General features: G+C 45.4%; 1 protein-coding gene across 2 annotated transcripts in view; it reads right to left on the minus strand.

Moving 5' to 3' along the window:
• LOC110489436 (regulating synaptic membrane exocytosis protein 3-like) overlaps positions 1-15924 on the minus strand; it is a 126270-nt gene that overhangs the window by 12835 nt on the left and 97511 nt on the right. For both annotated transcript variants that reach the window (XM_036971352.1, XM_036971351.1), the window contains exon 3: positions 8919-9060. In XM_036971352.1, coding sequence (XP_036827247.1) covers positions 8919-9060 — 142 coding nt within the window. The remainder of the gene's footprint in view (positions 1-8918; positions 9061-15924) is intronic.

Consider the following 15924-nt stretch of genomic DNA (forward strand, 5'->3'; position numbering starts at 1 on the left):
AAGGTAATATAATGATAGATGGATGGATGGTAATATAATGATAGATGGATGGATGGTAATATAATGATAGATGGATGGTAATATAATGATAGATGGATGGTGATATAATGATAGATGGATGGTAATATAATGACAGATGGATGGTAATATAATGATAGATGGATGGATGGTAATATAATGATAGATGGATGGATGGTAATATAATGATAGATGGATGGTGATATAATGATAGATGGATGGTAATATAATGATAGATGGATGGATGGTGATATAATGATAGATGGATGGATGGATGGTGATATAATGATAGATGGATGGATGGATGGTGATATAATGATAGATGGATGGTAATATAATGATAGATGGATGGTAATATAATGATAGATGGATGGATGGTAATATAATGATAGATGGATGGATGGTAATATAATGATAGATGGATGGTAATATAATGATAGATGGATGGTAATATAATGATAGATGGATGGTAATATAATGATAGATGGATGGTAATATAATGACAGATGGATGGTAATATAATGATAGATGGATGGTAATATAATGATAGATGGATGGTAATATAATGATAGATGGATGGTAATATAATGATAGATGGATGGTGATATAATGATAGATGGATGGTGATATAATGATAGATGGATGGTGAAATAATGATAGATGGATGGTGAAATAATGATAGATGGATGGTGATATAATGATAGATGGATGGTAATATAATGATAGATGGATGGTAATATAATGATAGATGGATGGATGGTAATATAATGATAGATGGATGGTGATATAATGATAGATGGATGGTAATATAATGACAGATGGATGGCGATATAATGATAGATGGATGGTGATATAATGATAGATGGTTAGTAATATAATGACAGATGGATGGATGGTAAAATAATGATAGATGGATGGCGATATAATGATAGATGGATGGTGATATAATGATAGATGGATGGTAATATAATGATAGATGGATGGATGGTGATATAATGATAGATGGATGGTAATATAATGACAGATGGATGGATGGTGATATAATGATAGATGGATGGTAATATAATGATAGATGGATGGATGGTGATATAATGATAGATGGATGGTAATATAATGATAGATGGATGGATGGTGATATAATGATAGATGGATGGATGGATGGTGATATAATGATAGATGGATGGATGGATGGTGATATAATGATAGATGGATGGTAATATAATGATAGATGGATGGTAATATAATGATAGATGGATGGTAATATAATGATAGATGGATGGATGGTAATATAATGACAGATGGATGGTAATATAATGATAGATGGATGGTAATATAATGATAGATGGATGGATGGTAATATAATGATAGATGGATGGTAATATAATGATGGATGGATGGTAATATAATGATAGATGGATGGATGGTAATATAATGATAGATAGATGGATGGTAATATAATGACAGATGGATGGTAATATAACGATAGATGGATGGTAATATAATGATAGATGGATGGATGGTAATATAATGATAGATGGATGGTAATATAATGATGGATGGATGGTAATATAATGATAGATGGATGGTAATGTAATGATAGATGGATGGATGGTAATATAATGATAGATGGATGGATGGTAATATAATGACAGATGGATGGTAATATAATGATAGATGGATGGATGGTAATATAATGATAGATGGATGGTAATATAATGATAGATGGATGGTAATATAATGATAGATGGATGGATGGTAATATAATGATAGATAGATGGTAATATAATGATAGATGGATGGATGGTAATATAATGATAGATAGATGGTAATATAATGATAGATGGATGGATGGTAATATAATGATAGATGGATGGTGATATAATGATAGATGGATGGTAATATAATGATAGATGGATGATAATATAATGATAGATGGATGGTAATATAATGATAGATGGATGGTAATGTAATGATAAATGGATGGTAATATAATGACAGATAGATGGATGGTAATATAATGATAGATGGATGGTAATATAATGATAGATGGATGGATGGTAATATAATGACAGATGGATGGATGGTAATATAATGATAGATGGATGGATGGTAATATAATGATAGATGGATGGATGGTAATATAATGATGGATGGATGGATGGTAATATAATGATAGATAGATGGTAATATAATGATAGATGGATGGATGGTAATATAATGACAGATGGATGGATGGTAATATAATGATATATGGATGGATGGTAATATAATGATGGATGGATGGTAATATAATGATAGATGGATGGTAATATAATGATAGATGGATGGATGGTAATATAATGATAGATAGATGGTAATATAATGATAGATGGATGGATGGTAATATAATGATAGATGGATGGTAATATAATGACAGATGGATGGATGGTAATATAATGATAGATGGATGGATGGTAATATAATGATGGATGGATGGATGGTAATATAATGATAGATGGATGGTAATATAATGATAGATGGATGGTAATGTAATGATAAATGGATGTTAATATAATGATAGATGGATGGTAATGTAATGATAAATGGATGTTAATATAATGATAGATGGATGGTAATGTAATGATAAATGGATGGATGGTAATATAATGATAGATGGATGGTAATATAATGATAGATGGATGGTAATATAATGATAGATGGATGGTAATGTAATGATAAATGGATGTTAATATAATGATAGATGGATGGTAATATAATGACAGATGGATGGTAATATAATGATAGATGGATGGTAATATAATGATAGATGGATGGTAATATAATGATAGTGTCATGTATTGTCATGTTGTGTCTTTCTGTCCTTTCCTTTCACCCTGTCTCCCTCTGCTGGTCGTATTAGGTTACCTTTTCTCCCCCGCTTTCCCCCAGCTGTTCCTTGTCTCCTCCTAACTACCCATTCACCCCGTTTCCCACCTGTTCCCTTTTTCCCTCTGATTAGGTCCCTATATCTCTCTCTGTTTCTGCTCCTGTCTTTGTCGGATTCTTGTTTGTTGTGTTTCATGCCTGAACCAGACTATCGTCATGTTTGCTGTAACCTTGTCCTGTCCTGTCGGAATCTGCCGGTCTGTCTGAACCTACCGATGTTTGGTTATTAAAGAAGCTCTGTTAAGTTAATTCGCTTTTGGGTCCTCATTCACTCACCGTGACAGAAGAATCCGACCAAGAATGGACCCAGCGACTTCGGATCCTCTCCACTCAGCCGTCGAGATCCAGGGAGCGATGCTAGGCAGACACGAGCAGGAATTGTCTGCTGCTCGACATGCCGTTGAGACCCTGGCCACCCAAGTCTCCAACCTCACAGAACAGGTTCACCATCTCCGCCTCGATCCACCGGCCACTTCCAGGGCTTTCGAATCTCCGGAGCCCAGAATCAATAACCCGCCGTGTTACTCTGGGGAGCCCACTGAATGCCGCTCGTTCCTCACCCAGTGTGATATTGTGTTTTCTCTCCAGCCCAACACTTACGCCAGGAGCACTGCTCGTGTCGCCTACGTCATATCTCTCCTTACTGGACGGGCTCGTGAGTGGGGCACGGCAATCTGGGAGGCAAGGGCTGAGTGTACTAACCAGTATCAGGACTTTAAGGAGGAGATGATACGGGTTTTTGATCGATCTGTTTTTGGGGAGGAGGCTTCCAGGGCCCTGTCTTCCCTATGTCAAGGCAATCGATCCATAACTGACTACTCTATTGAGTTTCGCACTCTTGCTGCCTCCAGTGGCTGGAACGAGCCGGCCTTGCTCGCTCGTCTTCTGGAGGGTCTCCGCGCAGAGGTAAAGGATGAGATTCTCTCCCGGGAGGTTCCTTCCAGCGTGGATTCCTTGATTGAACTCGCTATTCGCATTGAGCGACGGGTTGATCTTCGTCACCGAGCTCGTGGAAAGGAGCTCGCGCTCTCCGTTGCCCCCCTCTCCGCATCACTACCATCTTCCTCTGCCGGTTCGGGAGCTGAGCCTATGCAGCTGGGAGGTATCCGCATCTCGACTAAGGAGAGGGAACGGAGAATCACCAACCGCCTCTGTCTCTATTGCGGTTCTGCTGGTCATTTTGTCACTTCATGTCCAGTAAAAGCCAGAGCTCATCAGTAAGCGGAGGGCTACTGGTGAGCGCTACTACTCCTGTCTCTCCTTCAAGATCCTGCACTACCTTGTCGGTCCATCTACGCTGGACCGGTTCGTCAGCTTCCTGCAGTGCCTTAATAGACTCTGGGGCGGAGGGCTGTTTTATGGACGAGACCTGGGCTCGGGAACATGACATTCCTCTCAGACAGTTAAGGGAGTCCACGGCCTTGTTCGCCCTGGATGGTAGTCCTCTCCCCAGGATTCAGCGTGAGACGCTACCTTTAACCCTCACTGTTTCTGGTAATCATAGCGAAACCATTTCTTTTTTAATTTTTCGTTCACCTTTTACACCTGTTGTTTTGGGCCATCCCTGGCTAGTTTGTCATAATCCTTCCATTAATTGGTCTAGTAATTCTATCCTCTCCTGGAACGTCTCTTGTCATGTGACATGTTTAATGTCTGCTATCCCTCCTGTTTCCTCTGTCTCTTCTTCACAGGAGGAGCCTGGTGATTTGACAGGGGTGCCGGAGGAATATCACGATCTGCGCACGGTGTTCAGTCGGTCCAGGGCCACCTCTCTTCCTCCACACCGGTCGTATGATTGTAGTATTGATCTCCTTCCGGGAACCACTCCCCCCCGGGGTAGACTATACTCTCTGTCGGCTCCCGAACGTAAGGCTCTCGAGGATTATTTGTCTGTAGCTCTTGACGCCGGTACCATAGTCCCCTCCTCCTCTCCCGCCGGAGCGGGGTTTTTTTTTGTCAAGAAGAAGGACGGGTCTCTGCGCCCCTGCATAGATTATCGAGGGCTGAATGACATAACAGTGAAGAATCGTTATCCGCTTCCTCTTATGTCTTCAGCCTTCGAGATCCTGCAGGGAGCCAGGTTTTTCACTAAGTTGGACCTTCGTAACGCTTACCATCTCGTGCGCATCAGGGAGGGGGACGAGTGGAAGACGGCGTTTAACACTCCGTTAGGGCACTTTGAATACCGGGTTCTTCCTTTCGGCCTCGCTAACGCTCCAGCTGTCTTTCAGGCATTAGTCAATGATGTCCTGAGAGACATGCTGAACATCTTTGTTTTCGTTTACCTTGACGATATCCTGATTTTTTCACCGTCACTCCAGATTCATGTTCAGCACGTTCGACGTGTCCTCCAGCGCCTTTTAGAGAATTGTCTTTTTGTGAAGGCTGAGAAGTGCACTTTTCATGCCTCCTCCGTCACATTTCTCGGTTCTGTTATTTCCGCTGAAGGCATTAAGATGGATCCCGCTAAGGTCCAAGCTGTCATTGATTGGCCCGCCCCTAAGTCACGCATCGAGCTGCAGCGCTTTCTCGGCTTCGCAAACTTCTATCGTCGTTTCATCCGTAATTTCGGTCAGGTGGCAGCTCCTCTCACAGCCCTTACTTCTGTCAAGACGTGCTTTAAGTGGTCCGTTTCCGCCCAGGGAGCTTTTGATCTCCTCAAGAATCGTTTTACATCCGCTCCTATCCTTGTTACACCTGACGTCTCTAGACAGTTCGTTGTCGAGGTTGACGCGTCAGAGGTGGGCGTGGGAGCCATTCTTTCTCAGCGCTCCCTCTCTGACGACAAGGTCCACCCATGCGCGTATTTTTCTCATCGCCTGTCGCCGTCGGAACGTAACTATGATGTGGGAAACCGCGAACTGCTCGCCATCCGGTTAGCCCTAGGCGAATGGCGACAGTGGTTGGAGGGCGCGACCGTTCCTTTTGTCGTTTGGACTGACCATAGGAACCTTGAGTACATCCGTTCTGCGAAACGACTTAATGCGCGTCAGGCGCGTTGGGCGCTGTTTTTCGCTCGTTTCGAGTTCGTGATTTCTTATCGTCCGGGCTCTAAGAACACCAAGCCTGATGCTTTATCTCGTCTCTTCAGTTCTTCAGTAGCCTCCACTGACCCCGAGGGGATTCTCCCTGAGGGGCGTGTTGTCGGGTTGACTGTGGGGAATTGAGAGGCAGGTAAAGCAAGCGCTCACTCACACTCCGTCGCTGCGCGCTTGTCCTAGGAACCTTCTTTTCGTTCCCGTTCCTACTCGTCTGGCCGTCCTTCAGTGGGCTCACTCTGCCAAGTTAGCCGGCCACCCTGGCGTTCGGGGTACGCTTGCTTCCATTCGCCAGCGTTTTTGGTGGCCCACCCGGGAGCATGACACGCGTCGTTTCGTGGCTGCTTGTTCGGTCTGCGCGCAGACTAAGTCCGGTAACTCTCCTCCTGCCGGCCGTCTCAGGCCGCTTCCCATTCCCTCTCGACCGTGGTCTCACATCGCCTTAGATTTTGTCACCGGACTGCCTTCGTCAGCGGGGAAGACTGTTATTCTTACGGTTGTCGATAGGTTCTCTAAGGCGGCTCATTTCATTCCCCTTGCTAAGCTTCCTTCTGCTAAAGAGACGGCACAAATCATCATCGAGAATGTTTTCAGAATTCATGGCCTTCCGTCAGACGTCGTTTCGGACAGAGGTCCGCAATTCACGTCTCAATTTTGGAGGGAGTTTTGCCGTTTGATTGGGGCTTCCGTCAGTCTCTCTTCCGGCTTTCACCCCCAGTCTAACGGTCAAGCAGAACGGGCCAATCAGACTATTGGTCGCATCTTACGCAGTCTTTCTTTTCGCAACCCTGCGTCTTGGTCAGAACAGCTCCCCTGGGCAGAATACGCCCACAACTCGCTTCCTTCGTCTGCGACCGGGCTATCTCCTTTTCAGAGTAGCCTCGGGTACCAGCCTCCGCTGTTCTCATCTCAGTTCGCCGAGTCCAGCGTCCCCTCCGCTCAGGCTTTTGTCCAACGTTGCGAGCGCACCTGGAAGAGGGTCAGGTCTGCACTTTGCCGTTATAGGACGCAGACTGTGAGGGCTGCTAATAAGCGTAGAACTAAGAGTCCTAGATATTGTCGCGGTCAGAGAGTTTGGCTCTCCACTCAGAACCTTCCCCTTAAGACGGCTTCTCGCAAGTTGACCCCGCGGTTCATTGGTCCGTTCCGTATTTCTCGGGTCATTAATCCTGTCGCAGTTCGACTTCTTCTTCCGCGATACCTTCGTCGCGTCCACCCGGTCTTCCATGTCTCCTGTATCAAGCCCGTTCTTCGCGCCCCCGCTCGTCTTCCCCCCCCCCCCCCCCCCATCCTTGTCGAGGGCGCACCCATCTACAGGGTCCGCAGGATTTTGGACATGCGTCCTCGGGGCCGTGGTCACCAGTACCTCGTAGATTGGGAGGGGTACGGTCCTGAGGAGAGGAGTTGGGTTCCCTCTCGGGACGTGCTGGACCGTGCGCTGATCGAGGATTTCCTCCGTTGCCGCCAGGTTTCCTCCTCGAGTGCGCCAGGAGGCGCTCGGTGAGTGGGGGGGTACTGTCATGTATTGTCATGTTGTGTCTTTCTGTCCTTTCCTTTCACCCTGTCTCCCTCTGCTGGTCGTATTAGGTTACCTTTTCTCCCCCGCTTTCCCCCAGCTGTTCCTTGTCTCCTCCTAACTACCCATTCACCCCGTTTCCCACCTGTTCCCTTTTTCCCTCTGATTAGGTCCCTATATCTCTCTCTGTTTCTGCTCCTGTCTTTGTCGGATTCTTGTTTGTTGTGTTTCATGCCTGAACCAGACTATCGTCATGTTTGCTGTAACCTTGTCCTGTCCTGTCGGAATCTGCCGGTCTGTCTGAACCTACCGATGTTTGGTTATTAAAGAAGCTCTGTTAAGTTAATTCGCTTTTGGGTCCTCATTCACTCACCGTGACAGATAGATGGATGGATGGTAATATAATGATAGATGGATGGTAATATAATGACAGATGGATGGTAATATAATGATAGATGGATGGTAATATAATGATAGATGGATGGTAATATAATGACAGATGGATGGGAATATAATGATAGATGGATGGTAATATAATGATAGATGGATGGTAATATAATGATAGATGGATGGTAATATAATGATAGATGGATGGTAATATAATGATAGATGAATGGTAATATAATGATAGATAGATGGTAATATAATGATAGATGGATGGATCGTGATATAATGATAGATGGATGGTAATATAATGATAGATGGATGGTAATATAATGATAGATGGATGGTAATATAATGATAGATGGATGGTAATATAATGATAGATGGATGGTAATATAATGATAGATGGATGGTAATATAATGATATATGAATGGTAATATAGTGATAGATGAATGGTAATATAATGATAGATGGATGGTAATGTAATGACAGATGGATGGTAATATAATGATAGATGGATGGTAATATAATGATAGATGGATGGTAATATAATGACAGATGGATGGTGATATAATGATAGATGGATGGTAATATAATGACAGATGGATGGGAATATAATGATAAATGGATGGATGGTAATGTAATGACAGATGGATGGTAATATAATGATAGATGGATGGTAATATAATGACAGATGGATGGTGATATAATGACAGATGGATGGTAATATAATGACAGATGGATGGGAATATAATGATAAATGGATGGATGGTAATGTAATGACAGATGGATGGTAATATAATGATAGATGGATGGTAATATAATGACAGATGGATGGGAATATAATGATAGATGAATGGATGGTAATGTAATGACAGATGGATGGTAATATAATGATAGATGGATGGATGGTAATATAATGACAGATGGATGGATGGTAATATAATGACAGATGGATGGTAATATAATGATAGATGGATGGATGGTAATGTAATGACAGATGAATGGTAATATAGTGATAGTATTAGTAACGTACGTTCCATCAGAGCTGTTGGAGTTGGTGCTGCCGTCGGTGGACTCCTTGCTACCCTGTCGCGTGACTCGGTTTCTCATCTCCACAGCGATGCCCGTCTCCGTGCTCCGTCTGATCGTACTGCGTAACTTCTTCGCTCGTTCTTCTGGAGATAAGATGTCAGAGGTCAGGGGTTAGAGGTTAAAGTTGAGGGGTTTAAAGGACCGCTCAAGTCCTTTCTGAAGACTTGTTGTATCTAGTATCGAAGTAGTGTATCTGACAACAACGAGTCAAGATTTCAAGGTGCCCTATGCAGAAATCGCTCCGCCATTTCATGTTTGCTACAATACGAATAGTTAACCTCATATTTCTGTTTATGTGACAAAATAAAGCATAGAGAATGTAGATAATCATTGAAACATCTAAAACGCTGTGAAATATATTTTCAATTACCAAAAATATTGTATTTAAACCAGAGGCCTGTCCTCTAATCTCAAGCATTCACACTAGTTTCTCATCAGTTCCACCAGAGGCCTGTCCTCTAATCTCAAGCATTCACACTAGTTTCTCATCAGTTCCACCAGAGGCCTGTCCTCTAATCTCAAGCATTCACACTAGTTTCTCATCAGTTCCACCAGAGGCCTGTCCTCTAATCTCAAGCATTCACACTAGTTTCCCATCAGTTCCACCAGAGGCCTGTCCTCTAATCTCAAGCATTCACACTAGTTTCCCATCAGTTCCACCAGAGGCCTGTCCTCTAATCTCAAGCATTCACACTAGTTTCCCATCAGTTCCACCAGAGGCCTGTCCTCTAATCTCAAGCATTCACACTAGTTTCCCATCAGTTCCACCAGAGGCCTGCCCTCTAATCTCAAGCGTTCACACTAGTTTCCCATCAGTTCCACCAGAGGCCTGTCCTCTACACTAAAACATTCACACTAGTTTCCCATCAGTTCCACCAGAGGCCTGTCCTCTACACTAAAACATTCACACCAGTTTCCCATCAGTTCCACCAGAGGCCTGTCCTCTACACTAAAACATTCACACTAGTTTCCCATCAGTTCCACCAGAGGCCTGTCCTCTACACTAAAACATTCACACCAGTTTCCCATCAGTTCCACCAGAGGCCTGTCCTCTACACTAAAACATTCACACCAGTTTCCCATCAGTTCCACCAGAGGCCTGCCCTCTAATCTCAAGCGTTCACACTAGTTTCCCATCAGTTCCACCAGAGGCCTGTCCTCTACACTAAAACATTCACACTAGTTTCCCATCAGTTCCACCAGAGGCCTGTCCTCTACACTAAAACATTCACACCAGTTTCCCATCAGTTCCACCAGAGGCCTGTCCTCTACACTAAAACATTCACACCAGTTTCCCATCAGTTCCACCAGAGGCCTGTCCTCTACACTAAAACATTCACACCAGTTTCCCATCAGTTCCACCAGAGGCCTGTCCTCTACACTAAAACATTCACACCAGTTTCCCATCAGTTCCACCAGAGGCCTGTCCTCTACACTAAAACATTCACACCAGTTTCCCATCAGTTCCACCAGAGGCCTGTCCTCTACACTAAAACATTCACACTAGTTTCCCATCAGTTCCACCAGAGGCCTGTCCTCTACACTAAAACATTCACACCAGTTTCCCATCAGTTCCACCAGAGGCCTGTCCTCTACACTAAAACATTCACACTAGTTTCCCATCAGTTCCACCAGAGGCCTGTCCTCTACACTAAAACATTCACACCAGTTTCCCATCAGTTCCACCAGAGGCCTGTCCTCTGCACTAAAACATTCACACCAGTTTCCCATCAGTTCCACCAGAGGCCTGCCCTCTAATCTCAAGCGTTCACACTTGTTTCCCATCAGTTCCACCAGAGGCCTGTCCTCTACACTAAAACATTCACACTAGTTTCCCATCAGTTCCACCAGAGGCCTGTCCTCTACACTAAAACATTCACACCAGTTTCCCATCAGTTCCACCAGAGGCCTGCCCTCTAATCTCAAGCGTACACACTAGTTTCCCATCAGTTCCACCAGAGGCCTGTCCTCTACACTAAAACATTCACACTAGTTTCCCATCAGTTCCACCAGAGGCCTGTCCTCTACACTAAAACATTCACACTCGTTTCCCATCAGTTCCACCAGAGGCCTGTCCTCTACACTAAAACATTCACACCAGTTTCCCATCAGTTCCACCAGAGGCCTGTCCTCTAATCTCAAGCGTTCACACTAGTTTCCCATCAGTTCCACCAGAGGCCTGTCCTCTAATCTCAAGCATTCACACCAGTTTCCCATCAGTTCCACCAGAGGCCTGTCCTCTAATCTCAAGCGTTCACACTAGTTTCCCATCAGTTCCACCAGAGGCCTGTCCTCTAATCTCAAGCATTCACACCAGTTTCCCATCAGTTCCACCAGAGGCCTGTCCTCTAATCTCAAGCGTTCACACTAGTTTCCCATCAGTTCCACCAGAGGCCTGTCCTCTAATCTCAAGCGTTCACACTAGTTTCCCATCAGTTCCACCAGAGGCCTGTCCTCTAATCTCAAGCGTTCACACTAGTTTCCCATCAGTTCCACCAGAGGCCTGTCCTCTAATCTCAAGCGTTCACACCAGTTTCCCATCAATTCCACCAGAGGCCTGTCCTCTAATCTCAAGCATTCACACTAGTTTCCCATCAGTTCCACCAGAGGCCTGTCCTCTACACTAAAACATTCACACCAGTTTCCCATCAGTTCCACCAGAGGCCTGTCCTCTAATCTCAAGCGTTCACACTAGTTTCCCATCAGTTCCACCAGAGGCCTGTCCTCTACACTAAAACATTCACACTAGTTTCCCATCAGTTCCACCAGAGGCCTGTCCTCTAATCTCAAGCGTTCACACTAGTTTCTCACACTCTCTCATTCTCTTTCTCACCAAATCTCTCTCTCTTTACTCTGTATCTCCATCTCTCTCTCCACCCGGTCCCTCTATCTCACACCATAGTAAATCAGCAATGGAAAGGATGGATGTATGAAGAAGGGAACAAAGAAAGAGTGTAAGAGGAACTGTTTATGTTAAGAGAAAATCTCCCCGGCTAGCTCTCTGCTGCATCTCCCCGGCTAGCTCTCTGCTGCATCTCCCCGGCTAGCTCTCTGCTGCATCTCCCCGGCTAGCTCTCTGCTGCATCTCCCCGGCTAGCTCTCGGCTGCATCTCCCCGGCTAGCTCTCTGCTGCATCTCCCCGGCTAGCTCTCTGCTGCATCTCCCCGGCTAGCTCTCTGCTGCATCTCCCCGGCTAGCTCTCTGCTGAAAAGAATACACTAATCTCCTCACATGTACACAAACACACACACACACACATACACAAACACACACGCAGACAAACACAGCGATCAATGTGGGGATATTAATGGAGTTAGTATGTGGGAGGTCTAGGGGGGAGACAGTGAACCCTGGTGATTTAGAGTTTGGGGAGCTAGGGGGGAGACAGTGGACCCTGGTGATTTAGAGTATGGGGAGCTAGGGGGGAGACAGTGGACCCAGGTGATTTAGAGTATGGGGAGCTAGGGGGGAGACAGTGGACCCTGGTGATTTAGAGTATGGGGAGCTAGGGGGGAGACAGTGGACCCTGGTGATTTAGAGTATGGGGAGCTAGGGGGGAGACAGTGGACCCTGGTGATTTAGAGTATGGGGAGCTAGGGGGAGACAGTGGACCCTGGTGATTTAGAGTATGGGGAGCTAGGGGGGAGACAGTGGACCCTGTGAGATTTAGAGTATGGGGAGCTAGGGGGGGGACAGTGGACCCTGGTGATATAGACTATGGGGAGCTAGGGGGGAGACAGTGGACCCTGGTGATATAGAGTATGGGGAGCTAGGGGGGAGACAGTGGACCCTGGTGATTTAGAGTATGGGGAGCTAGGGGGGAGACAGTGGACCCTGGTGATTTAGAGTATGGGGAGCTAGGGGGGAGACAGTGGACCCTGGTGATTTAGAGTATGGGGAGCTAGGGGGGAGACAGTGGACCCTGGTGATTTAGAGTATGGGGAGCTAGGGGGGAGACAGTGGACCCTGGTGATTTAGAGTATGGGGAGCTAGGGGGGAGACAGTGGACCCTGGTGATTTAGAGTATGGGGAGCTAGGGGGGAGACAGTGGACCCTGGTGATTTAGAGTATGGGGAGCTAGGGGGGAGACAGTGGACCCTGGTGATTTAGAGTTTGGGGAGCTAGGGGGGAGACAGTGGACCCTGCTGATTTAGAGTATGGGGAGCTAGGGGGGAGACAGTGGACCCTGGTGATTTAGAGTATGGGGAGCTAGGGGGGAGACAGTGGACCCTGGTGATATAGAGTATGGGGAGCTAGGGGGGAGACAGTGGACCCTGGTGATTTGGAGTATGGGGAGCTAGGGGGGAGACAGTGGACCCTGGTGATTTGGAGTATGGGGAGCTAGGGGGGAGACACTATTTATTTATTTTATTATATTTCACCTTTATTTAACCAAGTAGGCAAGTTGAGAACAAGTTCTCATTTACAATTGCGACCTGGCCAAGATAAAGCAAAGCAGTTCGACACATTCAACGACACAGAGTTACACATGGAGTAAAACAAACATACAGTCAATAATACAGTATAAACAAGTCTATATACGATGTGAGCAAATGAGGTGAGATAAGGGAGGTAAAGGCAAAAAGGCCATGGTGGCAAAGTAGATACAATATAGCAAGTAAAACACTGGAATGGTAGATTTGCAATGGAAGAATGTGCAAAGTAGAAATAAAAAATAATGGGGTGCAAAGGAGCAAAATAAATACATAAATTAAATACAGTAGGGAAAGAGGTAGTTGTTTGGGCTAAATTATAGGTGGACTATGTACAGGTGCAGTAATCTGTGAGCTGCTCTGACAGTTGGTGCTTAAAGCTAGTGAGGGAGATAAGTGTTTCCAGTTTCAGAGATTTTTGTAGTTCGTTCCAGTCATTGGCAGCAGAGAACTGGAAGGAGAGGCGGCCAAAGAAAGAATTGGTTTTGGGGGTGACTAGAGAGATATACCTGCTGGAGCGTGTGCTGCAGGTGGGAGATGCAATGGTGACCAGCGAGCTGAGATAATTGGGGACTTTACCTAGCAGGGTCTTGTAGATGACATGGAGCCAGTGGGTTTGGCGACGAGTATGAAGCGAGGGCCAGCCAACGAGAGCGTACAGGTCGCAATGGTGGGTAGTATATGGGGCTTTGGTGACAAAACGGATTGCACTGTGATAGACTGCATCCAATTTGTTGAGTAGGGTATTGGAGGCTATTTTGCAAATGACATCGCCAAAGTCGAGGATTGGTAGGATGGTCAGTTTTACAAGGGTATGTTTGGCAGCATGAGTGAAGGATGCTTTGTTGCGAAATAGGAAGCCAATTCTAGATTTAACTTTGGATTGGAGATGTTTGATATGGGTCTGGAAGGAGAGTTTACAGTCTAACCAGACACCTAAGTATTTGTAGTTGTCCACGTATTCTAAGTCAGAGCCGTCCAGAGTAGTAATGTTGGACAGGCGGGTAGGTACAGGTAGCGATCGGTTGAAGAGCATGCATTTAGTTTTACTTGTATTTAAGAGCAATTGGAGGCCACGGAAGGAGAGTTGTATGGCATTGAAGCTTGCCTGGAGGGTTGTTAACACAGTGTCCAAAGAAGGGCCAGAAGTATACAGAATGGTGTTGTCTGCGTAGAGGTGGATCAGAGACTCACCAGCAGCAAGAGCGACCTCATTGATGTATACAGAGAAGAGAGTCGGTCCAAGAATTGAACCCTGTGGCACCCCCATAGAGACTGCCAGAGGTCCGGACAGCAGACCCTCCGATTTGATACACTGAACTCTATCAGAGAAGTAGTTGGTGAACCAGGCGAGGCAATCATTTGAGAAACCAAGGCTGTCGAGTCTGCCGATGAGGATGTGGTGATTGACAGAGTCGAAAGCCTTGGCCAGATCAATGAATACGGCTGCACAGTAATGTTTCTTATCGATGGCGGTTAAGATATCATTTAGGACCTTGAGCGTGGCTGAGGTGCACCCATGACCAGCTCTGAAATCAGATTGCATAGCAGAGAAGGTATGGTGAGATTCGATGGTCGGTAATCTGTTTGTTGACTTGGCTTTCGAAGACCTTAGAAAGGCATGGTAGGATAGATATAGGTCTGTAGCAGTTTGGGTCAAGAGTGTCACCCCCTTTGAAGAGGGGGATGACCGCAGCTGCTTTCCAATCTTTGGGAATCTCAGACGACACGAAAGAGAGGTTGAACAGGCTAGTAGTAGGGGTGGCAACAATTTTGGCAGATAATTTTAGAAAGAAAGGGTCCAGATTGTCTAGCCCGGCTGATTTGTAGGGGTCCAGATTTTGCAGCTCATTCAGAACATCAGCTGAGCAGATTTGGGAGAAGGAGAAATGGGGAAGGCTTGGGCGAGTTGTTGTGGGGGGTGCAGTGCTGTTGACCGGGGTAGGAGTAGCCAGGTGGAAAGCATGGCCAGCCGTAGAAAAATGCTTATTGAAATTCTCAATTATGGTGGATTTATCAGTGGTGACAGTGTTTCCTATCTTCAGTGCAGTGGGCAGCTGGGAGGAGGTGTTCTTATTCTCCATGGACTTTACAGTGTCCCAGAACTTTTTTGAGTTAGTGTTGCAGGAAGCAAATTTCTGCTTGAAAAAGCTAGCCTTGGCTTTTCTAACTGCCTGTGTATAATGGTTTCTAGCTTCCCTGAACAGCTGCATATCACGGGGGCTGTTCGATGTATAGACTCCAACTGTTCCACTGGTGATTCTACAGGTCCCAGGTCTGTTATATCAGTGTTGCATCACTATAGACTCCAACTGTTCCACTGGTGATTCTACAGGTCCCAGGTCTGTTATATCAGTGTTGCATCACTATAGACTACAACTGTTCCACTGGTGATTCTACAGGTCCCAGGTCTGTTATATCAGTGTTGCATCACTATAGACTCCAACTGTTCCACTGGTGATTCTACAGGTCCCAGGTCTGTTATATCAGTGTTGCATCACTATAGACTCCAAC

The sequence above is a fragment of the Oncorhynchus mykiss genome, chromosome 32 (assembly GCF_013265735.2).
Source record: "Oncorhynchus mykiss isolate Arlee chromosome 32, USDA_OmykA_1.1, whole genome shotgun sequence".
Lineage (NCBI taxonomy): Eukaryota > Metazoa > Chordata > Actinopteri > Salmoniformes > Salmonidae > Oncorhynchus > Oncorhynchus mykiss.